The 26,442-nt window shown below is 47.9% G+C and overlaps 1 protein-coding gene across 1 annotated transcript in view; it reads right to left on the reverse strand.

The window, feature by feature from the left end:
• Positions 1–26,442, reverse strand: part of NMNAT2 (nicotinamide nucleotide adenylyltransferase 2) — a 196,197-nt gene that overhangs the window by 11,443 nt on the left and 158,312 nt on the right. Inside the window, exons 7-10 of the mRNA XM_067728884.1 lie at positions 23,095–23,221; positions 21,459–21,539; positions 20,259–20,303; positions 16,065–16,141 (exon numbers count right to left, since the gene is read on the reverse strand). Coding sequence (XP_067584985.1) covers positions 16,065–16,141; positions 20,259–20,303; positions 21,459–21,539; positions 23,095–23,221 — 330 coding nt within the window. The remainder of the gene's footprint in view (positions 1–16,064; positions 16,142–20,258; positions 20,304–21,458; positions 21,540–23,094; positions 23,222–26,442) is intronic.

The raw sequence follows: 26,442 nt of genomic DNA on the forward strand, positions 1-26,442 counted from the left end.
TTTCACACTTCTGGCTTCCAGAAGTGAAAGATAAAAAATGTGTGTAGTTTTAAGCCACCAAGTTTGCAGCAACAGAAAACTAATTCATATACGATCTTATTTGCAAAGGACAAAGACACAGAGGACAAATGTATGGATACAAAGGGGAAAGGGGGGGAGGTGTGTGGGATGAATTGGGAGATTGGGATTGACATATGTACACTATTGATACTATGTATAAAATAGATAACTAATGAGAACCTACTGTATAGCATAGGGACCTCTACTCAATGCTCTGTGGTGACCTAAGTGGGAAGGAAATCCAAAAAAGAGGGGATATATGTATACGTATAGCTGATTCACTTTGCTGTACAGCAGAAACTAACACAACATTGTAAAGCAACTATACTCCAATAAAAATTAATAAAAAAGAATTTTTTTAATTGAAAAAAAAGAAAACGAATTCATCCCCATTAGCTCTCACTTGGCTTGCTCTGGTTTGTTTTTCTCTTGCCTTTTTCAGTCTATTCCCAACATCCAGACTGATAATGTGAATATACCAAATTATGTTGCTCCTTGGCTCGAAACCCTTCACTTAAATACCAAGATGGCGGTGTGGGAAGGAGTCAAGATGGCGGTGTGGGAAGACACAGAGTTAGGTCTCCCCACAACTAGGGTGCCTGCCGGCTGCTGGTGGGGGACTCTGACCCCCAAGAAGACGGGAGGAACCCCAGAGTGAACCGGTAGGATGTAGGGGGACCGAGGGGGAGGAGAAGTGCAGGTCAGACGAGATCTGCACCCCTGAGGCCAGGGATATCAGGAGAGGCAGGTGGGAGGGACTCTCCAGGAAGAGCGGGAGAGGAGCAGAGGGCGATTGCCCTGCCCACTTGGGCACGGGGAGCCTGCTGAGCTCCCAGGCTGATCCTCCAACCTCCAAGGCCCCTCCAGGCTGCATGGGTCCTTGGGGGTATAGGAGGGAGGCCAGGGGGATCAGGAGAGGCAGGTGGGAGGGGCCCTTGGGAAGGAGTGGGAGAGAAGTGGAGGGCAATTGCCCCACCCACTTAGGCATGGGGAACCTGCTGAGCTCCCAGGCCGGTCCCCTGCCCTCCAAGGACCCCCCTTCCCGCTCCAACTGCACTGGTCCTGGGGGCACAGGAGGGAGGCCTGGGAGATCAGCAGAGGCAGGTGGGAGGGGGCCTCCCAGACCCCAGACCAGAGGAGCAGGAGAGGAGAGGAGGGCGTTTGCCCCACCCACTCGAGCCCAGGAAGCCTGCTGGGCTCCCAGGTGAGGTCCCCTGCCCTCTGAGACCAGGGGTGGGGGGCATGCCTGGGCCCCTTCTGTTCCTTGAGCCTAAGGCTCACCCCCCACAGCCCAGGGCCTTTTCCAGCCCTGTGAGTCCTGAGCATTGGCCCCACCCACCACCCAAACGTCGCCCTTGATTAGGCCCTGCCCTCCACAGCCAAGGCCTTCCCCACCCCCACCCCACCTTTTTTTCTTTTGCTGCCCACGTGGCTTGCAGGATCTTGATTTGCAAGCCCATGGTCAGATGGGAGCTCCTGCAGTGGGAGCTCTGAGTCTGTACCATTGGACTAACAGAGAACCTCAGACCCCAGGGAATATTCATCAGAGTGAGGTCTCCTGGAGGTCTTCATCTCAGCACCAAGACCCAGCTATACCCAATAGCCTACAAACTCCAGTGTTGGAAACCTCAGGTCAAACAACCAGTAAAACAGGAACACAATCCCACTTATAAAAAAAAAAAAAGAGATGGCAAAAAAATATGTCACAGACGAAGGAGCAAGGTAAAAACCTACAAGACCAAATAAATGAGGAGGAAATAGGCAATCTACCTGAAAAAGAATTCAGAGTAATGAGAGTAAGGAAGATCCAGAATCTTGGAAATAGAATGGAAGCACGGATTGAGAAAATACAAAAAATGTTTAACAAAGATCTAGAAGAACTAAAAAACAAACAAACAGAGGTAAACAACACAATAACTGTAATGAAAAATACACTAGAAGGAATCAATAACAATAATGGAGGCAGAAGAACGAATAAGTGAGCTGGAAGACAAAATGGTGGAAATAAATGCCAAGGAGCAGAATAAAGAAAAGAGAATGAAAAGAATTGAAGACAATCTCAGAGACCTCTGGGACAACACTAAATGCACCAGCATTCCAATTATAGAGGTCCCAGAAGAAGAATAGAAAAAGAAAGGGTCTGAGAAAATATTTGAAGAGGTTATAGTGGAAAACTTCCCTAACATGGGAAAGGAAATAGTCACCCAAGTCCAGGAAGCATAAAGAGTCCCATAGAGGATAAACCCTAGGAAAACCACACCAAGACACATATTAATCAAGCTAACAAAAATTAAATGCAAGAAAAAATATTAAAAGCAGCAAGGGAAAAAACAAAAAATAACATACAAAGGAATCCCCATAAGTTTATAAGCTGATTTTTCAGCAAAACCTCTGCAGGCCAGAAGGGAGTGGTAGGATATACTTAGTGACGAGAGAGAAAAACCTACAACCAAGATTACCCAGTAAGGATCTCATTCAGATTCAACGGAGAAGTCAAAAGCTTTTCAGACAAACAAAAGCTAAGAGAATTCAGCACCACCAAACCGGCTTTACAACAAAAGCTAAAGAAACTTCCCTAGGCGGGAAACACAGGAGAAGAAAAAGACCCACAAAAACAAACCCAAAACAATTAAGAAAATGGTAATAGGAACATACATATCAATAATAACCTTGAATGTAAATGGATTAAATGCCCCAACCAAAAGACACAGACTGGCTGAATGGATACAAAAACAAGACCCATATATATGCTGTCTACAAGAGACCCACTTCAGACCTAGGGACACATACAGACTGAAAGTGAAGGAATGGAAAAAGATATTCCATGCAAATAGAAATCAAAAGAAAGCTGGAGTAGCAATACTCATGTCAGATAAAATAGACTTCAAAATAAAGATTTTTACAAGAGATAAGGAAGGACACTACATAATGATCAAGGGATCAATCCAAGAAGATATAACAATTATAATTGTTTATGCACCCAACATAGGAGCACTCAATACACAAGGCAAAGGCTAACAACCATGAAAGGGGAAATCGACAGTAACACAATAATAGTGGGAGACTTTAACACCCCACTTACATCCAGACAGAAAATAAATAAGGAAACACAAGCTTTAAATGACACAATAGACCAGATAGATCTAGTTGATATTTATAAACATTCCACCCAAAAGTGGCAGAATACACTTTCTTCTCAAGTGCACATGCAACATTCTCCAGAATAGATCACATCTTGGGTCACAAATCAAGCCTCAGAAAATTTAAGAAAATTGAAATCATATCAAGCATCTTTTCTGACCACAATGCTATGAGATTGGAAATCAATTACAGGAAAAAAACTGTAAAAAACACAAATACATGGAGGCTAAACAGTGCGCTACTGAATAACCAAGAGATCACTGAAGAAATCAAAGAAGAAATAAAAAGATCTCACCTCAAGAAACAAGAAAAATCTCAAGTAAACAATCTAACCCTACACTTAAAACAACTAGGGAAAGAAGAACAAAGAAAACCCAAAGTCAGTAGAAGGAAAGAAACCATAAAGATCAGAGCAGAAATAAATGAAATAGAAACGAAGAAAACAATAGCAAAGATCAATAAAACTAAAAGCTGGTTCTTTGAGAAGATAAACAAAACTGATAAACCCTTAGACTCATCAAGAAAAAAAGGGAGAGGACACAAATCAATAACATTAGAAATGAAAAAGGAGAAATCACAACTGACACTGCAGAAATACAAAGGATTATAAGAGACTACTACAAACAACTATATGCCAATAAAATGGACAACCATGAAGAAATGGACAAATTCTTGGAAAGGTATTTTCTGAGACTGAACCAGGAAGGTATTTTCTGAGACTGAACCAGGAAGAATTAGAAAATATAAACAGACCTATCACAAGTAATGAAATTGAAACCACAATTAAAAATCTTCCAACAAACAAACGTCCGGGACCAGATGGCTTCACAGGTGAATTCTATCAAACATTTAGAGACGAGCTAACACCAATCCTTCTCAAACTCTTCCAAAAAATTGCAGAGGGAGGAACACTCCCAAATTCATTCTACGAAGCCACCATCACCCTGATACCAAAACCAGAAAAAGCTATCACAAAAAAAGAAAGTTATAGACCAATATCACTGATAAACATAGATGCAAAAATCCTGAACAAAATACTAGCAAACAGATTCCAACAGCACATTAAAAGGATCATACACCATGATCAAGCGGGATTTATCCCAGGGATGCAAGGATTCTTCAATATATGCAAATCAATCAATGTGATACACCACATTAACAAATTAAGGAATAAAAACCATATGATCATCTCAATAGATGCAGAAAAAGCTTTTGACAAAACTCAACACCCATTTATGATAAAAACTGTCCAGAAAATGGGCATAGAGGGAAACTACCTCAACATAATAAAGGCCATATATGACAAACTCACGGCAAACATCATACTCAATGGTGAAAAACTGAAAGCACTTCCACTAGGATAAGGAACAAGACAAGGATGTCCACTCTCCCCACTCTCATTCAACATAGTTTTGGAAGTCCTAGCTGGGGCAATCAGAGAAGAAAAAGAAATAAAAGGAATACAAATTGGAAAAGAAGAAGTCAAACTGTCACTGTTTGCAGATGACATGATACTATACATAGAAAATCCTAAAGATGCCACCAGAAAACTACTAGAACTAATCAATGAATTTGGTAAGGTTGCAGGATACAAAATTAATGCACAGAAATCTCTGGCATTCCTATACACCAACAATGAAAAATCAGAAAGAGAAATTAAGGAAACGCTCCCATTCACCATTGCAACAAAAAGAATAAAATACCTAGGAATAAACCTGCCTAAGGAGGCAAAAGACTTGTACTCAGAAAACTATAAAACACTGATGGAAGAAATCAAAGATGACAGAAACAGATGGAGAAATATACCATGTTCTTGGATTGGAAGAATCAATATTGTGAAAATGACTATACTGTCCAAAGCAATCTACAGATTCAATGCAATCCCTCTCAAACTACCAATGGCATTCTTCACGGAATTAGAACAAAAAAATCTTACAATTCGTATGGAAACACAAAAGACCCCGAATAGCCAAAGCTATCTTGAGAAAGAAAAACGGAGCTGGAGGAATCAGGCTCCCTGACTTCAATCTATACTACAAAGCTACAGTAATCAAGACAGTATGGTACTGGCACAAAAACAGAAATATAGATCAATGCTACAGGATAGAATGCCCAGAGATAAACCCACGCACATATGAGCACCAAATTTACAACAAAGGAGTCAAGAAGATACAGGGGAGAAAGACAGCCTCTTCAATAAGTGGTGCTGGGAAAACTGGACAGCTGCATGTAAAAGAATGAAATTAGGGCTTCCCTGGTGGTGCAGTGGTTGAGAGTCCGCCTGCCGATGCAGGGGAAACGGGTTCGTGCCCCGGTCCGGGAGGATCCCACATGCCGTGGAGCGGCTGGGCCCGTGAGCCATGGCCACTGAGCCTGCGCGTCCAGAGCCTGTGAGCCACAACGGGAGAGGCCACAACAGTGAGAGGCCCGCGTACCACAAAAAAAAAAAAAAAAAAAGAATGAAATTAGAACACTCCCTAACAGCATACATAAAAATAAACTCGAAATGGATTAAAGACTTAAATGTAAGACCAGACACTATCAAACTTTTAGAGGAAAACATAGGAAAAACACTCTTTGACATAAACCACAGCAAGATCATTTTTGACCCACCTCCTAGAGTAACAGAAATAAAAACAAAAATAAACATATGGGACTTAATTAAACTTAAAAGCTTTTGCACAGCAAAGGAAACCATAAACAAGACAAAAGACAACCCTCAGAATGGGAGAAAATATTTGCAAATGAAACAACAAAGGATTAATCTCCAAAATATACAAACAGCTCATGGAGCTCAATGTCAAAAAAACAGACAATGTAGTTTAAAAATGGGCAGAAGACCTAAATAGACATTTCACCAAGGAAGACATACAGATGGCCAAGAGGCACATGAAAAGATGCTCAGCATCACTAATTATTAGAGATGGAAATCAAAACTGCAATGAGGTATCACCTCATGCCGGTCAGAATGGCCATTATGAAAAAAGCTGGAAACAATAAATGCTGGAGAGGGTGTGGTGAAAAGGGAACCCTCCTGCACTGTTGGTGGGAATGTAAATTGATACAGCCACTTTGGAGAACAGTATGGAGGTTCCTTAAAAAACTAAAAAAAACTACCATACGACCCAGCAATCCCACTACTGGGCATATAGCCTGAGAAAACCATAATCCAAAAAGACACATGCAACCCAATGTTCATTGCAGCACTATTTACAATAGCCAGGACATGGAACCAATCTAAATGTCCATCAACAGATGAATGGATAAAGAAGATGTGTGACATATGTACAATGGAATATTACTCAGCCATAAAAAGAAACGAAATTGAGTCATTTGTACTGAGGTGGATGGACCTAGGGTCTGTCATACAGAGTGAAGTAAGTCAGAAAGAGAAAGACAAATACCGTATGCTAACGCATATATATGGAATCTAAAAAAAAAAAAAAAAAGGTACTGATGAACTTACTTGTAGGGCAGGAATAAAGAGGTAGTCAGAGAGAATGGACTTGAGGACATGGGGTGGGAGGGCAAAGCTGGGGCGAAGTGAGAGTAGCATCAACATATATACACTACCGAATGTAAAATAGTTGGCTGGTGGGAAGCAGCAGCATAGCACAGGGAGATCGGCTCGGTGCTTTGTGATGACCTAGAGGGATAGGATAGGGAGCAGGGGAGGGAGGCTCAAGAGGGAGGGGATAAGGGGACATGTGTATGCATGTGGCTGATTCGCTTTGTTGTGCAAGAGAAACTAACACGGGATGTTGAAGCAATTATACTCCAATAAAGATGTATTTAAAAAAAGAAAAAGTATCAATAGAAACCAAAAAAAAAAAAAAAAACAAACCACCTTCTCAGTGAGACCTCCTCTGGCCATGCTATCTCAGCCTGCATCCCTGTGCACGTAGACCCACACCCATCCCACGCCCTCACAGTCCCCACTTCCTACTGTGTTTCATATTCCTCTATAGCATTTATCTCTAACACCTTGTATATTTTCTTTATTTAACCTTTTTTTGCTCTCCTTCTCTCTTCCCTATAAAGGTAAGCTTCATGAGGGCAGGCAATTCTGTGTGTTTCATTCACTGCCTTGTTCCTGGGTGAAAGGGACCTGGCACATCATCCGTGCTCGACATATGCTGTTGAGCAAGTGGATTCCTGCAGAGTCCTCTCTCTGGCAGTTGTCCTTGAGTTAGCTGATAAACTCTCTCACCTCAGGACATGGAAGGAAGCCCGATGTACCTAATGGAAACTCTGGGAGACCCAAGGAAGTGACTCGAGACAGACTTTCAGGTCCCCATGAAATGCACGGGTGATCTTACTTCTGTAAGTTCCCAAACTTCGTCTGATTGGTCAGCAGAATCACCCCGGAGCTTTAAAAACAATAATAACAACAGCAACAGCCCCTCCAGACCTCACCCCAGGGATTCTGATACAACATGTCTACAATGGGGTGGAGCCTCCCTCTTTACAATGTTTCCTAATCCTCCTGATGTGCACCCACCTTTGGAAAATTGTCACTTTTAATAATAGAGGCAGTTGCCTAAGCTAATACTCTGGCTTGGTTTGGGATGAAGTCAACATGAGATACTTGTGGGACGAGCACCTCTCTGGGGATTCCAGCAAAAATGAGGACATTTCCTCCCCCCTCCCCCGCCCCACCCCCCGGCTCTGGGGAGATGCGGACAGACGTCTGATCCCAGGAAACCGAGGGTTTCTCAAGCTTTCCCTGCCCACGGAGCCCACAGGAATGTGCCCAGGCCCCTGGGATGGAGCTCCTGTTCCAGCACGAGGGGCCCAACACCTCCCGTGTCTTCATGAAGTGTTCTCTGCAGGTCTTGCCGTGGGGCTGAGGAGGTGGGTGAGTGGGTGGTCAGAGCAGCAGAGCCGTCCTGATTGGCAATTCCCTCTCCCGATGGTGACTGACGTGACCTCATTCTGCCACACGGCAGCCAGCAGGATCAGGGTACAATCTTGTCCCCCCGCAGCAGACAGTGGCCTCTCACTGTAGCTCTGGCCTGGGTCGTGTCTCAGAGGTGGGGGTCTGTGACATTCATCCTGCTTCAACTTCCTGCTCACAAGCACAGCTTTGATCATATCTTTTCATCTTCTGGTCAAAGGCTCCCCAGGGGCGGCAGGGGTGGGGATGGGGACAGGAAGTAGGAGGGGGCAGACTCTGCTCCCCCCAGTGTGGGGAATCTGAGGAAAGGATATGAGACATGTTGAGGCAGGAAGCAACTTGGCCTTGGGAGTGAGAACACTCGTGGCAGCCAGGCGGCAGATCTCTTGGAAGGAATGTGGAATCATCATCATCCTTCCAGGAGGCGGAATTTCAAGACCGGCCCTGCTGGGTTTCAGGAATACTTTGGGTGGGAGGATGCCCTGTGGTCTTAGCCAGGCACTTTCCTGGGCACCAGGGCTGAGCAAGACAGATACGGCTTCATCTCTTGGCTCAATCACTATCTAGTGGGAGACATTAAACAAATGACTAATTATTTCAACTGTATTGCTCTTAAGGATAAGGGCAGGTTACTACTTAAGTGGCTAATCTCTTGTAGTGGCTAATGTCTTCTGGGTAACTGGCAAAAGGTGGGGCCATATCTCACGGTGGAGGCTGAATTTCTCCAACCAAGCTGTTCCCAGGTACTCTTACATTCTTTCATTCAACAAACTTTTATTGAGTGTATATGGTGAACCAGGCACTGTCCTGGTGTTGCCCAATGAGACAGACAAGTGCAGTGTGCTCACAGAGCTTACCTCTAGTAGGGAGAGATCGTAAACAAATAAATACATAAATAAGAAAACATCAGGTGGAGCTTGGTACAATATTGAATATAAAACAAAATGACTTTTAAGCCAAAACCTAAATGACAGGAACCGGCCAGACATAGGGATACCTGGGAAAAGAGCATTCCCAGTGTGGCCACAGCTAGTGCAAAGGCCCTGAGGTGGGAAAAAGTGTTCAAATAAAGAAACTAGGTGGAACTGGGGCACAGAGAGGCGGGAGAAGTAGAGAAGGACCAGATCACGATAAAGATGGGGTTTCATTCCAAATGTGAAGAGCAGCCATTAGAGTGCTTTAAACAGAGGGCTTGACTTCCATTAGCGACAGAATCCAATTTACACTGACTTACCCAGGCAAGTCTAACTGGTAAGACCCTCTATGGAATCATTCTGAGATCAGGGTTCAGGATCCTGACCATCTCCCTCAAACAGTCCTCTCTTCTCAAGGCACAGTACCTGAGTTACTCAGGCCAACTCGTACTTCTTCTCCAGATGAGGATATTCAGGGATGAACAGGGGACTACCAGCAGGAAGCGGAAGCACCATTTATTAGAGGACCTGCTATGCACCAGGCACAGTACTAGCAGCTTTATTTCTTAATACATTTAATCCTTGAAGCAACCATCTTCTGAGATGTGTGCTTCAGTTCTCATTTCATGGATGGGGAGACCAAGACTCAGTGAGATGTAGTAACTAGTCCAAGCTGCACAGCAAGTGAGTGAATTTGAACCCACTCTGGTCTGCTTTAAAGGCTCTTTCCACCACACTATGCCTCTTCTAGATCCATTTTTAAGACTCCCATTTTAGTGACTTGAAATTCCTTGGTGTGAAAATATAGTCTATCTTATTTTTTCTCCAGGCTTATCCCGAGCTAAGTCCTCAGCTCATTACTCTACATCGCCCCCTAAAGTATATAATTTTGTGTGCTTCTGAGTAGGTTAAACAAGATGCAAGGAGAGGGCATCCAACAGAAACCACACAACAGTAGGTGAGGAGCTTCTGAAACATGCTCCAGCCATTTCGGGAAAGAATCCTCCACCCTTCTTCTGACCCCTGCTCCTCTCTGGAGGGAAGGCCGAGTAGGAACGCATTTCCAGGATGGCTCTGTTAGTGCAAATCAGTGAAAGATCCTTTAGAGGGGTTTCGCAGAGGAAATCATTCCCACTCCCATTTCCAATCTGCCTGGGGGTGTGGGAAGGCAAGGAATTCCAGACTCAAGTCAAAAGCCTGAAAACCAAACCAACAGTGCCTTTCACACGAGAACCCTATCTCCCATGGTAGGGCCGAAGCCGCCTTCCCCAGAGCTGGAAACACGGCACCAGGCTTATCAGTGTGGAGACCTAATCCCCGGGGTGGAAGTGTCCATTGGGCTTCCTGGCTGGGGCTGGACTGTCTGATAAAAACCATCTGAGCCTGAAAAACCAAATGTTTGTCTTTGCTCCATTTATCCTGGAGCCCTGGGATTTCTTCTGGAGTGGCTAGTGCCCCAGGCTCTTCCTTTGTTTATTTTCTTTGGTTGTTTTCCCATAGCTGGTGGATGCAGGAAGCAGTTAGCCCATGCCTGGTTGGCTGGAAAAACGTAGGACACAGCCAATTAGAGCCAGCCTGTGGAATGTTGGGCTTGGAGAAGTGCAAAAAGAAAGAAAAAGAAAAAAGTTTCCTCATTGGCCCATCTCTGGTGCTTGATGTTCCACCTTTGGGTTTTCATTCCTTTGAGTTAAATATTGACCCTTGCTCATTTAAAATGCAAATGCCATTTTCAAGCAGGGAATACATTTAATCATTAAACTGAATGATTTTGCCTGCTTGCTGAAAAGTCAAGTCCCCCAGATAAGGACCAAGATAAACCTTCTATTTCAACCAGCCAGAACCAACTCCCCAAAAGGTCTTATGCCCACCACTGGACCTTTTACAGCCTTCTCTCAACCTCAAAAGCCCTTCTTTTTGCAGGCACTTAACCCAATCCTGCCCATTATTCAAAGCCCAGCTCAAGTGCTACCCCCTCCCTTGTGGTCTGCTATGAATTACACATCGTTCTTCCCACTTGTCTGTCTTATCTGGATTAGGGATCTGAATGTATGCCAAGTCCTGCTCTGCTGCTAATAGCTAAGTGGTCTTGGACAAGTCACAATTCATGTGAGCCCTGGTTTCCATACCTATAAATGGGAACCGAGATTCCACTTTCAGGAGTGTGCCGGTGGTTAACTGAGATATTCCACGAGAAACAAGCAAAGTGTTTATTGTGTCTCCCCATTAGAAAGCACAGTGCACAATGGTGGGGAACTTTGCCTATTCTGTTTCCTCCGTTCCTCCAGCCCTAGAACAGTGTCTGGCCCATGGCAGGTACTCAATAAATATTTTAAAACCAATGAATAAATAACAGCCAACATTTATTGACTGCTTACTAGGTTCAAGAACTCTTCTAGACTTTTTATATGTTTTATTTCATGTAATATAAAGAACTAATAGAATAAAAACTGTAAGATATTTTTAGATTGCAAGTGCTGCAAGGACAAACAGTGTGCTTATATTCATACTGGGCTCTCAGTATCAGCTGAAAGATTGATTGAATGAAAGAATGCTTCAATCAGAATTAATTGCCGGACTGCCTTCCATTATAATATGATGGACAAAGCAGCTGGCAGCATCACATTCCCTAGACGATGGGTTTTGTCTGGGGGAGGGAGTGAGGATAAGAGTTTCCTGTTTCACAAATCTGTCCATGGCTGACCCTTTAGGCTTTGGCCTTGACTTCCCATAGATCCCGGTCCATGCCTGGATATGTGCTTTGGTGCTGGTGTCAGGATGCGGCATAGCAAAGATCAGGTCTGCTGGGGGAAACTAGTTCTAATAAAAAGTCTGGGAATGGGATGGGATAGAGGGACTGGGTCCCAAACTCCAAAGGTTGGTCCAGGAAACTGGATCTTGCTCTCTCTCAGGAATCAAGAATGAAAATGCCAACTGCCAGGCCACACAAGTAACTCTTTTGTATTCCATAGAAAGAAACATGATGAATATGTATGGAATTTTCTCCCCACAGAATGTAAGGGGAAGGGGTGTGTCATTGGTCAGAGAAGGTCAGAATTCACTATGGGCTGATGGATTTTTGTGTCTGTTGGGAAATGCCCAAGGGATGTGTTTGGGTGGGGATGGTTGTTCCTTTAGTTGTGTAATTAGATTTCTGGATGGAGAGCATAGGTTCAGGAATCCAAAGCAAAAGAAAGCAAGACTGACTCAACGGAGAGTTTGTGATTGTGCCGAAAGAGGACTTGGCAGCCCTACTGTAGAACAGACTGTCCCAGCTGCTTTCCAGCCTGGGTGGGGCATTGCTGCTCCACGGTCCCCACTGAGCTTTCTTTACAGAAGGATGGTGGGGCTTCTATGTCTCCCAGACCTGTCTGAACTAGTGGCTTCTCTCTTGGTTTGTTCCTGAGGATTCTGGAGAGACTGGAATGCAGAGCAAGGGTCTAGGACTTTTCCAAGAAACTTGGTTCTCTTCCCCACCCTCCTGTCCCATCATTGGCAGATTCAAGGCTTCAGGTTCATGGTCACTGAGCACAGGTCTGTGGCCAGCAAGTATCACTTGGGACACCAGGTGATAAAAAGAAATGTGTTCTGATAAAGGGTTGAATAAATGAATGAAACCTGGGACAGAAGTGGGTCTCACATACCTGATCCCTGGTAATCTCATGGTTAGGAACAGAGATCCCTGAAACGGGCCGCTTCCAGGCAAACTCCAGAGGCTAGAACTTTCTATTAGAATAAGCAGGGCTCACCCTGTACCAGTCTTGAAAGAAAGACCTTCCTTTTCTAGACCCTGAGCTCCAACTTTCCCCAAATACGGACAGTGGGATAATTCACTGAGTTACTAACTAGTTTCATGTTCCCTATATACGCCTTTGCCCAATCCCCACCCTATTTCTAGCAGAGAACCAGACCCTTTATGAGAGGACTTTTCAGGGCAGAAAATAGTACGTTTTGAAGTCAATGGCTTTAAACCACTGAAGAGATTTCCCTAGATGTCCAGAGGAGGGGAGAGAAAATAGGGGAGGTAGCTTTAGAATAGAAAGAAGAGGTTCAGCTGCCCCCCTCCCACATTAGAAACAAGTTAGAGAGCTGTGAAGCCCACCCCCTCCTCACTCCCAGACAGCACCCTAAGGGCAAAGCCTCAGAAGAAAATAGCGCCAGGATCATAGGTGGGTTGGGCCCAGCACGTGGCCTTCCAGACTCAGCCAGGAGTCGCACGGCCCAGGTGGGCCTGGAGCAGGTTGCCATCCACCTCACTGGACCGCGAAGGCCCCAATAGGGAAGATGTCTGCGGCGACCCTGATGAACTGATGTTCACGTTCAGAGCCCACGAGAGCCTCTCAGGTTCTGCTAGTCAGTAATGAATGAGATTAACTTTCCATCATCCCTGTGGGATGGCGATTTGGAGTTGAATTTTCATGTGATTTAAATAAATTGTGATATTTCTGGCACACTTCTGTTGTGGCCTGAAATTCACACTTTTACATAAGGAAACAGCTCCTTGATTTTGATTTTTTTTTTTGCCTCTACCTCGGCTGTCATGATTCTAAGGACCCCACAGATTCACTGTCGGTTGAATCAGGGAACTGAGCAATTGGTTGAGTGGGGGTGGGGAGGTAGAGCTCTAGGTTCTAGAAAACCATCTGGAGTGAGCCCTGAGGGTCTGCTTCACCCAGTCCCCCTTCTGCCTGTGCTGTGGACTGAAATTCTCAGCACCCTGAACAGGACAGATGTGGGGTCCCTGCTGGTTTGGAATTGCTGTGCCTCTGGGAGCAGCCAGGCTGGGTGCTCCCATCTCCAGGATGACCCGTCAGGTGGGAACATGGTTGAACAGATGAGGGTCTCACTCCATCTCCAGCCCCAGTTAAATCCACAGCTACCAGTTTTTCAATTCTTTTCTTGTAACCAACACGTCATTTCAACATCAGGGACCAACTGGAAGAGGAGTGACCTGGGGCTCTTTTTCCTGGTTCTCTGAATGTGGGATCTGACAATGTCAGGAGCAGCCATGTCGGAGAGAAATTAGAGGCCCTGCAGTCAGCCTTCTCTCTGGGAGGAACACAGAGGAACTGGCCGTGCTTCAAGGGCCCCCAGTTGTGTCAATTTCAGGGTCCAGAAAGCGGGGTCTGCCCTTGAGAGTCACACTTAGCAAAGAGGCCCTAGAGACGTCCTGTTCAGGCAGTGGCCTTTCAGGCTGCTGCCCCTGTCAATTTCATCCCTCTAAAATCGCTCCCCAGCTGCCAGGGCCTCCCCATGGGATGGGGCCTCAGGCAACTGCCCAGATTTTCCTGGCTTCTTGAAAGAGCTTTGCTGAAATCTTGTACAGAATTTCTCCCGCATTACTTTTTCCTTTAAAAGCAACTTGTAAAGTAGAGAGGAAAGTAAAAGTTAATTAAGCCACTTAATCCAGAACCAAAAAGAGGTTTCAAATTTCACCTGCAGGAAATTGTGCAGGGGTAGAGAGGAAAGGACTACACAGTATAATCTGCTTCCCTGAAACTATGCCTCCCCTCTTGGTTATCCCACAGCAGGTTAGCATCTATGCCCTTCACCTTGAATATTTATGTGTTTATCTATGTGTCTATTTAGGTAAATTCACTTATTAACAGTTGTTGTATGTTACTGTGTGTCAGGTGCTAGGCTGGGCACTTTACATGGATAATCTCACTTAATTCTCCCCAAACCCTATGAGATGGGTACTATCATGACGCCCATTTTAGAGATGGGAAAAACTGATGCTCAGAATATATTTTGTCATGAGCTGTGTTGGAGCAGAACTAGAATCTTGAGTTTAACCCTGAAGGTTCTCTATTTCTCTCTCTCTTCAGAGACATATATGTACATGAAAAATTTTCATATGCAGACATCTTACCAGGTGGTAATACTTGGTACCAGGTGGTACCTGATACTTGGGGGCAGGGACTGTATTGGTTATTTCTTTAAAAATCTCAGAATGCTATAGATAACATTCTATAGATTTTTGAAAAACAACCAAGGCCCAAAGGAGTTGAGTGATTTGCATGGGGTCACACAGTAAGTAATGAAAAAGTACTAGGTCTAGAATATCTGCCCTGAGAATCCAACTTTCAAAGGGCTATGGGTTTGGGAGCTAGCATTAGCTCTGGCTATCAGATGAATGAATTAATGAAAGAACAAAAATGAATGTACGTCTGAAGGGTGAGTAACTCATGAATTAGCTAGTTTAAGACCATCTCTGTCAGATCTGGTACAAAAGATGTCCAATGAGCTTCTGAATGGTATAAGTTTAACTTCCTAGTTCCCTCTATCCCAAGTCAATTGCCAGAAGGATCCTACTGACCTTTTGCTATTAACTTCTCCCCTCTTGACCCCTTTTCTCTTGTTAAGGGAATTCTAGGGTGGTATTTACCACCTCTTCAAAAGAATCAAAGGAAAACAAAACACACAATAATTTCAAAAAGGCAAAGTCTTTTAAAAAAAATTCTTCCCTCCCCCATCTTTCCCCACCAGCACACACCCTCCAAGCACTACGTGGAGAAGGTATTCTATGACTCAGATTGCTTTATTTCCCAGGGGCTTTCCAGGAGCAAGCCTGAGGAGGAGTGAGTATAAAAATACAGGACGAGATAAAGCTGGGGGTAGGTGAGAATTTTCTTTTTTTTAATTTAATTTTTTTTTTTTTTTTTTTTTTTTTTTTTGCGGTACGCGGGCCTCTCACTGTTGTGGCCTCTCCCGTTGCGGAGCACAGGCTCCGGACGCGCAGGGCCAGCGGCCATGGCTCACGGGCCCAGCCGCTCCGCGGCATGTGGGATCTTCCCAGACCAGGGCACAAACACGCGTCCCCTGCATCAGCAGGCGGACTCTCAACCACTGCGCCACCAGGGAAGCCCTAATTTAATTTTTTAAACTAATTTTTACTGGAGTAGAGCTGCTTTGAGAATTTTATTCCATCATGATGTGAATGGGTTGTCTATTGCCCTCCTGTGTGAGGAGGGAAGTCTACAGGTCAAAGTCGAGTGGTCCCTCCCCATCCATCCCCACGCCAGCTGTGCACAGGCCATAACCTTGCTACTCACATCTGCCTCATTCCAGAGCCCTGGGATGCAGAAGGACTCCAGAAGGTCACTGCCACACAGCAGCAAGATCCGCAGCTCTGAGGAGGGTGAACAAAGTTAGAAAAGGGAGTGAGTGGAGGCCTGGGAAACATTCAAGTCTCAGCCTTCTTCCCCCGCTGAACACAGAAGTGTCCCATCCTTGGGGCTCCAGAGCCCAGTTCTTCCAGGCACCTCTGCTCACCCCTCCCCCAGGCTCATTTACAGACCACCCTCATTCCCTGCAGGACGAATGCAGCAGAGAGGGAGACTAATTGTCCTGGTTTGCTGGTACTGAGGGGTTTCCAGGATGGGTTTCCATGCTAAGCCAGGATGGCTGGTCACCCAAACAGAGACTGAGCCAGCTACATGCCTAGTGTGAGGTCTAAGGGTCTCTCCTTTGCTCCGTATCAAACCGAAGTGCCCGTGGAGTTTGGTTCCTCTGCTGCTGTGCATTATCTGGGGTTTGTCTCGTCACAAGCACCCGATGTGATGGGGGGCAGGGGACACCGAGTACACCCTCAATTCATCAGCTAGCTCAGCTCATCGGACGTCCTCTCTTTACATGGCCAGTGTCCTCAGCAAAGGGCTTGAGAAGTGAGGCTGCCCCCCACTTTCCTGACTCCCAGGCTTACTTCTTGCTTGTCATTTGTTTTTCTTCCCTCATTAAGCTCACTCTGAATTACTCCAGTGAGGCCACTGTCATTTAAAACAGGCAGCAAACTGACCAGGGCATGAACACTGAGCAACAGGGGGAAAAAGAATCCTGGGATTCTCAGAACCACGTGGGGAGAGACTTGCACCTGGGCTGGGATTCAGGTGGTGCGTCTGGTTCCCTGGCATCCCAGGCCTTTCCATCAAAAGGCTGTGGCTGTGGGTATCTTGCCTGAAACAGTGAGACAGCCCTACTCTGAGCCTTCCAGAGAACGCTGCCACCCTGGACCCTGAGGCCGAGAGATGGGCGGCAGCTCTGCCCGCCTCAGACCCTGTAGCTAGCTCAGGGACCTGACGAGAACTTTCAGGTGCTGAGCTCGCCCTGGCTGCAGGCTGAGTGGAAGGCTGCTGGGCTGGCGACAGACAGTGAGAGCATCTCACGGTCCCAGGTCAGTGCAGCTCATACTCAGGGAGCCCCATGGAGCCCTGGAGTCTTAACTCTTAAATATTCCTGCAGCCTCCCCTCTCCCCTCTCCTCCACGTCACACTGTAGTCTCATGGTCTGTTTATGCGCAGGGACCTTAGTTGATCTTTATATCTCCAGGGCCTGGCAGAGCGACCTGTACACAGTAGGTGCTCAGGATGTGTTGAATGAGTGAACAACAGACAGGCTGACCGCAGAGGCCATGTGGGCAGGCTGTCTAAGAGCCTTCTGGGCGCTCTGGGATGGCAGTCCGGGATGGCGATTGTGGCCTTGTCTCTTGCAGCATGGAGGCCCTGGTCAATGGTGCCTCCCTCTGTGTTAGGCCACCAGCCTTCGGATGGCTGAGAGGAGCCAGACTGGGCTCGTTCTGGGATCCCGTTGTTCCCTGTCTCCAGCTTGGAGCCACCCAGAATTCCAGGTCAGCTCTCTGTTGAAAGGCTGAAACTCTGTAACTGTGGGCCTAAGAGTTCAGTTAGCTGGCGGTCTCCGGACGACATGCTGGTCCTCAGCTTCTTCTACATCAGTGATTCTCCACTGGGGGCGATTTTGCCTCCAGAATTTGGCGATGTCTGGAGACTTTTCTGGTTGTCAAGACCGGAGAGAGGGGTGTGCCACTGTGCTTAGAGGGCAGGAATGCCACTCAGCAGTCTCCACAGCACACAGCAGCCCGCATGACACAGGATCATCTGGTCCCCAGTGTCAACAGTGCCATGGTTGAGAAACCCTGCTCTACAGCCATGGAAATGAATCTCTTTTCTATTCCCAAGCCAGAGACTCACTTTCTCACTTGAAAATAATGTAGGATTATTTTTAAAGCCAGAGCAGATCAAGTTAAAGCGCGGGGTTTCCACCTTTGCTTGCAGCACTGGAACAGATGGATGTGTCACAGGCCAGAGGCCCTGGCAGGGCTTGGGATCCCACATGTGGCCGCTGGAGGGCAGCAGTGGTTTCTCAGGTTTATCATCTGAGACTAAGGTGCGTGTTTTCAGCCCCTAAGCCTTGGGTCTGGGGCAGGCCCCGGGAGCAGTCAGCTTGTTAAGAAAGTGGAAATGGAGCCATAGGTGCTAACTGAGCTAGGAGAAATGGCTTCTCCCTTCTTGTGAAGCGTGCAAGGGGATTTCAAAAAGGGGACATGTGAGCCAGAGGGCCTCACAGCACAGTGGTCTAGAGGCCAGGCAAGCTCCCTTCCTGGGACCTCCTCTGGGTCCAACTTTCTTCCCCAGTTCAGGATCCAGCGAGCCAGAATCAGCACTCTCCTGCCACACTCTCCTCCCGGGAATCCGGGTTATGCAAAGCCCCAGGCCCTGCAGCCCCTTCCACTCCCCACTGCGCACTGAGGCAGCTGCCACCTGTACCACACGAGGCCACAAATCCATCCAGACTGCTGTGGCCACTCAGCTTTCCTTTCTCTGAAAGAGGAGTAAGATGGGGCTAAGACTAGCCCTGCGCCTCGCAAGGCTGCAGTGAGATGGTAAAGGTGGAGTGCTAGGAGCTAGGAGCGTGGCCGGGTAAACAAACACCCATTGCACTGCCTCTCGGTAGGAGGGGGAACTCCCCAGGGCGGGACAGCCTGATACACGGGCCCTGGGTGCTGGCAAGGTACAGAGATCCCAGCTGAAGCTGGGCCACAATGCATTCTTCCTGGAACAAGGTGTTGGAGGAAAATATACATTGGAATAGAGCTGAAAGTCTGAAGACTGCTCTGAGCTCGGCTGGGCTGGTCGAGAAGACTTCCTCCCCGGGAAGGTAGTTCCTGGCCAGGTGTGGAACCGCAGGGAAGGGGGAGTGCAGGGCTTTGGGGTGTTTGGGGCTGTGGAACCTGGGGTTGCATGCTTCTTCCTGCGGGCTTTGGGAAGCGTCCAGAAAGGCAGGCGCCCTTTCCTGTGGTCCTCAGACAGCCATGTGCTGGTAAATAAAGCCTATTAAAACTTGATAAAAGAATTGGGAAGTGAGGAGTTTTGAGTACTTAATACTTGTTTTGAATACAATGTATTTAACTGTTGCTTAATGTAATTTAATTTTTAGTATAGACTGCGTTTAACCACTGGTTGGTAAGATCCCTGAAAATTTTACAAATGGCCCTAGCGAATAAATACGAACCAACTCAGGTGCACCGCTGCCTGGGATCAGGGGACAGGCCCCAGAGAAGTTCCTTGAAATGACATCACATCTGCTGGGCCTCCTGGGAGAACCCAGTGCCCAGATGCAGCCCCAAACCTCCACCTCTACGAGGGGGTGCCTGGAGCATCTCTGCAGCTCGAGTGGAAGATTAAGCGCGTCAGCTGGACACCAGGCTGCCCCTCATCCTAGAATTTCAAGCATTCCAACTGTCACTGACCCTCCTTGTCACCTGGTAGCTGCATCAGCTCCAGCTCCACTCTTGCTGTCTGCCCTTTACCCGGCTTCAGATACTTGTGTCTCTAACTTATTCTGGAACCTTGGAAAGATCTGTTTCCTGGTTTGTTTCCTAGGGTTGCCCAGGACTCAGCTCACTTCTATGGGGGGTTAGCTCCTTCCCATCCTGACAGCTCCGTGTAACCACCCTCCACCTGCTCTGGCCCGGGGCCTTCACTGCCCTCACACACAGTCGGGGCCTTAGTCTCTACTCAAGGCTGCGGGGGAGGTCACAGGTGTGGCTTTCTGCCCCGTCTCTCCTCATCCTCCAAACGCCGGAATCCTCTGCTGAGGAAGGTAAGGGAGCTCTTCTGCCGCAGGCACAGTGCTCTGGGCAAGAGAAGAGTCTCTCTGGCTGGCAATGAACTCAACTTCCATGACTTCTGAATGAGGGAGAAGAGGCTCTGAAGGGAAAATTGCCAACTGGTCCCATCCTACCTCCTGGGAACCTGCCTGAATCTAGTATGGAGATGTTAAAGGAGAGATAACTAAGAATATGATCTTAGCTTGGGAACAATCAATTATCCCTCTAAGAGCAGACCCTGCTGCAAACACCACCCAGGGTTTGCAAGGCTCTCCCCTCCCCCACTTTGCCCGTGGTGGAGGCCGGTGGCTCCAAATGTTCCCACTTGCCCAGCCCCACTCACCAATCTCCTCGTACCGCATCACTGTGCCCAGATTGGCATTCTCATCTAGGGAGGAAAGAGGAAATGCAGAAGCATCAGGGAACCAACTTCCGCGTACCTGATGCGCGTTCTGTACAAGAGACTCCGCAGAGGGAGAACCCAGGATGGGGTGATTGGGTGGGAGTAGGGACATCTGAGTAGCACAAATGGAAAGCACCGTCCAGCTTAAAATGTAGACGGAGCATCTCCTCAGGCTCCAGAGGCAGGATTCACTGTTCTGGGACTTTCAGTATTGGACAGCCTGGCTGGGTTGCCAATGACGGACACACACGTGCTCTTGCTGAGCGCCTTTTGTTTCCTTCTGTATTTAGGGGAGGCTGGCCACAAGAGCAACTTCCTTGAACCTAGGGTGACAGCCTGTAGTGTCACACGGAGGCGGCCCTCTCCCGTTCAGCGTTCTGGTTCAAAGAACAAGCAAAATTGAGTACGCTGAGATTTTTCACGTGGCAGAATGGAGAGCCCGGGAAAGAAGTGAAGGACAGAGGCTTTACCATGTGCTCTGAGTGTGCACGCCCACACGGGGCACACAGCGTGCAGAGCACCGTGGAGACGCCATCCTGGCCCCCTGCCTCCTCAACCATCCCTCTTAGTTCCTATTCCAGGTTGGAAATTGGAAATCTGAGAAATGGCAGAAGTCAGCCCCAAAGAGTCAAAGGAATGGGGGCTAGACCTTCAGCTCCTCTGCAGAGCCGAATTTGGGGTTTGTAGGAGAAAGAGCCCCAGAGACAGCTATTCTTATCTATGCTGAGTCCTTAGGGGAGCAGCAAAAAAATGGAGAAAATTAAAGAAAGGGCTTGTGTGTTCTTAGCCTCTCAGCAGGAGTGCTGACACTGCCAGAGCTGGGAGGACCTGAGGGAGGATGCTGGGCCTCTGAGAACTCTCAAGCGGATGGACACCTTCTCTAGAGGGAAGGGCCAGAAGAGCCCAAGGAGAGGAGAGGAGTGGAAAAGGTCTCCAGGATCCCTGAGCCAGGATGATCACGCCTCTGGGCTCCCATCACACCTTGGCCCTGCAGGCCTGGTAACATCCTCTCTTCTCTCCCAATTCTTGCTCTATAGATGTTCATCCTACAGCAGGTGCTGGGGCTTGTCCGGTGAATGAACAAAGGGAGGAGGGAAAGAAAAGAGGCGGGATTGGTAAAGAAGGTCCTTGCTCCCTTACCCACAAAGGTGAAGCGCTCCACCGGTGGGCGGACACAGCAGATCCGGCTTAGGCTTTCTCCCACCTTTCCCAGGATCTTGGCTATGGGAGAGAGAGCAAGACAGACAGGGACAGACGGAGAGAACCACTCACAACTCACACTCGCGTCAGTCCCACATTTGGGCCACTGTAAACAGTGGGGCTGCACTGGAGGGGCAGGGGTTAGGTCATGGAGGCAGTAGGAGGGTGGAAAGAAAGAACAGAAATATGACAGCCCAAATCCCCTCTTCTCATTCCCAGTCCAAGGCACAAGCATTCTGAGCCCTAGATGGGAATCTATTTTCTGGTCGTGTTTATTACACTGTTGAAAAATTGGAAAATATGGAAGGGGAATATATATAAAAAGGAAAATAGAAAGCACCCATAATTCCACTGCTAGAGATAACCACCACTAAAGTATGCATATATTTTTTATTTTCTTCCATTTTTATTATGTGTATTAATGCAGATATGTCTATGTAACATAAATTGGATCACAGTCTACATTTAGAGGGCCTGTGCCCTGTTTGCATTTTTCATTTTTTAATATCATGTGCATTTCCTCAGCACCCGCAACACTAAACAGTAACACCCAAATCCACAGAGATTCAGCCTGTGGCGAAGAACTCATTTGGAGTAATTTCTGCTGGGCAAAGGCCTTCCTTCCCTTTCAGATGGTGTTTAGAATAATCAGACATCCTACTTTGGCTGAGAAGGATCTGGTTTTCAGTGATCTTTCTGAGCTCTAATCCAGAGAAGTTTTCTGAGCCCCCAGACGTAGCTATGTGCAAACTATGAAATTCTGGCTCATCCTTGTGAATTACCCTATTTATGATAGACTGATAACCAAATAGATTATGGTCTCTAGGCTTGAAAAGTAATACCAGGATCTGTCTCTTGCAATTGGCCTGGAAGAAAATATTAGGAAGAACATGGACCTTGGAATCAGACAGTCCTGAATATGAATTCTGGCTCTTCCACTTTTGAGCTGTGTGACCTTAGGCAAATCACTCACCTTCTCTGAAGCTCAGTTTTCTCTTTGTAAATGGGAATATAATATCTATATCACAGAACTACCGCATTAAATGAGAACCCGTGTAAAGCACTGAGCACCGTGCAAGCATATAGTACTAGGTGCTGGGTAAATGTTGGGGGACCCCTGCTCTTTGTCAGTGAAGGGACGGCTAAGAGTGTGGGACTCTGGCTGCAGACTGTCTGGGTTTGACTCCTGGCCCTGCTACTTCCTTACTGTGTGACCTTGGCAAGATCCTCAACCTCCTTAGAAAAGGCAGAGAAAAATGCTGCCTTTTGTCTTTAATTCCCACTTAAGGCAATCATATTTATATTAAAATGTACACCATCACCCCGTCTCTCTCTGTCTCTGCTCCTGTCTCTATTATTGTGACTATTTCTCTCTGATGTCCTACATTAAGAGTTCTCAAAGTATGGCCCCTGGACCAGAGCATCAGCATTGACTTTTTAAAAATGCAAATTCTCTTCCTTCTTCCAGACCCACTGAATCAAATTCTGGGGCAGCGCGTAGCGATCTGGATTTTAACGAGCCCTCCAGGCGATTCTGAAGTTTGAGAGCCACTGCTCTACACCAATGTTCCCCTACCTGCAGTGGGCTTGGTGGGCACATTGCTGTTCTGGTAAATGGGCTGGGAGGTCTCATTTTGGGGCTGTCCAATCACAGGCGTCATGGAGGGTGTGTTGACATTGGAGAGGATGCAGCCAGTCACCCGCTGGGGGAAGGAAGAAGGGCAGAGTCAGTGTCGTTAGCCCAGGAGACTTATGAAAGCCTTTCCCAGTTATCTCCAAACGCTCATCTGCTTGTGCATCATGGTGAGGTGTCCTGGAACTGAGAAAGAGGACTGGAGGTGGGTTCTAGATCCAGCCACACCCTGTGACCACACTAGGCTAGCAGGAGGTGAGAAACGCGTGGGATGTGTTGTTTCACAGACCTGGGGTCAAATTTGAGCTCTGCCCCCTTCTGGCTGTGAGACCTTGGATAGTTACCTGCTCTGGAACCTCAGCTCAAGAGCCTAACAGAGAGAGGCAAAAGAGCCACCCTTCTGGGCTGCAGCAGGACTACATGAGCGAGCATACACAGAGCGCCTTTAGAGCATCTGGCTCCTGGCAGGAACTTTGTACATGCTGTGACCTTCTGTGGAACATGCATGCCTGCCCTCCCTGCCTGCTTCGTGGGGCTCAAATGAGGTCATGTCTGCAAAAGGGCTGTGCAAGCTTGGGAAAGGTCGTGCAAACACCAGGCGCTATCACCACCTGCCGCCTCTCCAGGCCAGAGACGCGAATGACAGGGCCAAGCTGGGGAGCAGTGCCAGGCGGAGCAGGGTGTGTTTGTGCTGCAGGAAGAGGGCGGCGTTCTGGGAACTCTTGCGCCTGCTCAGAGGGTGAATACACATTCCAGAGCCAATCGGAAATTCTATGTGTATTATCCATTGTCCTGTGTTATCTGGCCTGCTGCTCCTCTCTAGTGCTACAGAAAACACAGAGCTGATAACGCAGCATTCTTCACAGCTGACCCAGAAGCAACCCCCCTTGCCCGCGGGGAGTGGAACTATTGGGCAACAGAGGAACAAAGCGTGAATTTTCAATCTGTTTAGCTTCGTAGGGCTGTTGCTTATTCAAGGTCCCTTCCCTGAAAGCCAGCTTCCCCTCAATCCCTGGCCCACCACCCTTTCTGGATTATTGAGTCCAGCTGCCAGAGGACACCAAGTCCCAGGACTGGGGTGACCCTCCAAAGGCGTCTTCCGCACATCACCGTGCAGGCAGAGCAGAACGTGAGTCCTTCCAAGCCCTGGAAGGGCAGGCGTTTGTCTTGTGGGGTGACCTGTCACTTCTGCGATGTTCCTGACAGGAGATGGTCACGACAGCAAGCAGCCACAGGTGGGAGCCGGCTGAGGTTGGGGACCACAGCATCTTCTCAGCCTGCTTTGTGGGATTCTCCGTCCGGCTGCGGCTGGTGGGGTGGAAGGGACAGTCTGCCTCCTTTTTATTATGATTTCACATCCAGAAAAGAACACGCCACATTCTCATTAAATAACCGGTCTGGTAGCTGAGGATTTTCTTCTTCTTGCCGCATGCATCATTTGTCCCATTCGACTTGCTCTATGCTGGAGAAGAAAAGTGCTGGCCACCTGCCCCGCTCTGCCCTCCACAGGCTCCCACATTCTCAAAGCCTTGCATCACCTATGAAGCCCCATGTCTCTCTCTCCAACAGGTCCACTCTCCATGCCAGGAACACCGGCCTGATGCTGGGACCGGGGAGACTGGGAGTTAACAAGCAGCTCCAAGCTCCCACTCCAAGGCGGGGGGCCATCAGGACTGGCATTCTTTGCTGGCCTGTGAGCATCACTGCAACAGCTGTGGGTCGTTGGCCAAGCATCTCGGGCCCAGACTCATGCTTCCGGGCCTGAGTAACAGAGGGAGGGCTCGGGAAGCCCAGACATTTAGACAGCAAAACAGCAGCCAGGCTTTCTGGCCGGTAGAGCCAGGGCTCAGGCATGCCTGCGGGGCCCCTGACTCCTCCCTTCCATCATGCAGCCTGAGGCTCCCGGCTGAAGAGAAGGTGCACAGGCCCCCAGTGTGAAGCCACTGAGATTTAAAGGATGTCTGCGAATCTTAGCGTCTCCTGACGGATACATCCTTATACAGTAAGATGGGATGTCTTTTATTACTGCTGTTGTTGAGACAAGCCCAGAGGAGCAAGCGAGGGCCACCCTACATCAGAGTCCTTCCAAAGGGACCAGGGAAGACTCGGAATGTGTGTGAAGGGTTCTGAAAGCAGAAAGCAAGGAGATGGGTTTTCTTCAATTCCATGGGGGAAAAGCTTATTAGATGAAGCAACAGCCAGCTAGTCCTCTCCACTTCTCTTGCTCTTGACATCCCGGATGGTCTGCAGCCCCAGAATTCCACATCTGTTCAAACAAAGCACTGTGCACAGCAGGTGGAGAGCGGGGGCATTGGGGCTGCTGGCAGCTCCCCAAGGAGAAGATTCTGAAAGGCCCCTCTGACAGCAAACACAGATGCGATGGCGGCGGCCCCTGTGTCAGGATGATACCCTTCTGATCCTTGTTTGGGGCTGGGGAGGGCTGTGCATCAGGGTCAGCGGAGGCAAGGAGGATGGATTGCGGCTCGTCTTGGTGGGTCAGGCTTCTTGCTATTGACGGCACCGCTTTTCACCCCCGCACGGTGGGAGTCGATGGGTTGCTATCGATCTGTGAAGGGCGCTTTCTGCACACGCTGACTGGTGCTGCTGGCTGGCGAGGAACCTGTGCTTACCTAGCAACCAGCTCCTCGTCACTGCACACGGCCACAAGCCCTAGGCAGCCATCTGTGTGGGCTAGGCAGTCACTGTGTGTCCTCAGATACTCTGGTTCACCTCTCTGTGCTCCCTTTTACCCACAAATAAAACAGAGATGAGGGCTTCCCTGGTGGCGCAGTGGTTGGGAGTCCGCCTGCCGATGCGGAAGACGCGGGTTCGTGCCCCGGTCTGGGAAGATCCCACGTGCCGCGGAGCGGCTGGGCCCGTGAGCCATGGCTGCTGAGCCTGCGCGTCCAGAGCCTGTGCTCCGCAACGGGAGAGGCCACAACAGTGAGAGGCCCGTGTACCGCAAAAAAAACCAAAAAAAAAAAAAAACAGATGAGAACACTGTCTGCCCGTGGACTCCTGTGAGGAGGAATGAGTGTGCATGACAGTATGACGCCTGCGGGTATGAAGTACGGCAGTAGCGGAACCTACGCTGGGGTAAGAGGACCAATGGGTCCCCAGGAGGTGTGGCAGGAGGACCTGGCTGCTTGTAACTTTGCCCAGTGCCCTTCTCTCCTCCTTTCTTTGCTCGCTTCTCCTTCTCTCCTCACTTTCTGAAGCTTTCCAGCTGTGGTCTCCTGAATCCCACCTTGAACTTACTGCCAGAAGATGAAAACTGCCCCAAGTCATATC

Source organism: Pseudorca crassidens, chromosome 2 (genome assembly GCF_039906515.1).
Source record: "Pseudorca crassidens isolate mPseCra1 chromosome 2, mPseCra1.hap1, whole genome shotgun sequence".
Taxonomy (NCBI): Eukaryota; Metazoa; Chordata; class Mammalia; order Artiodactyla; family Delphinidae; genus Pseudorca; species Pseudorca crassidens.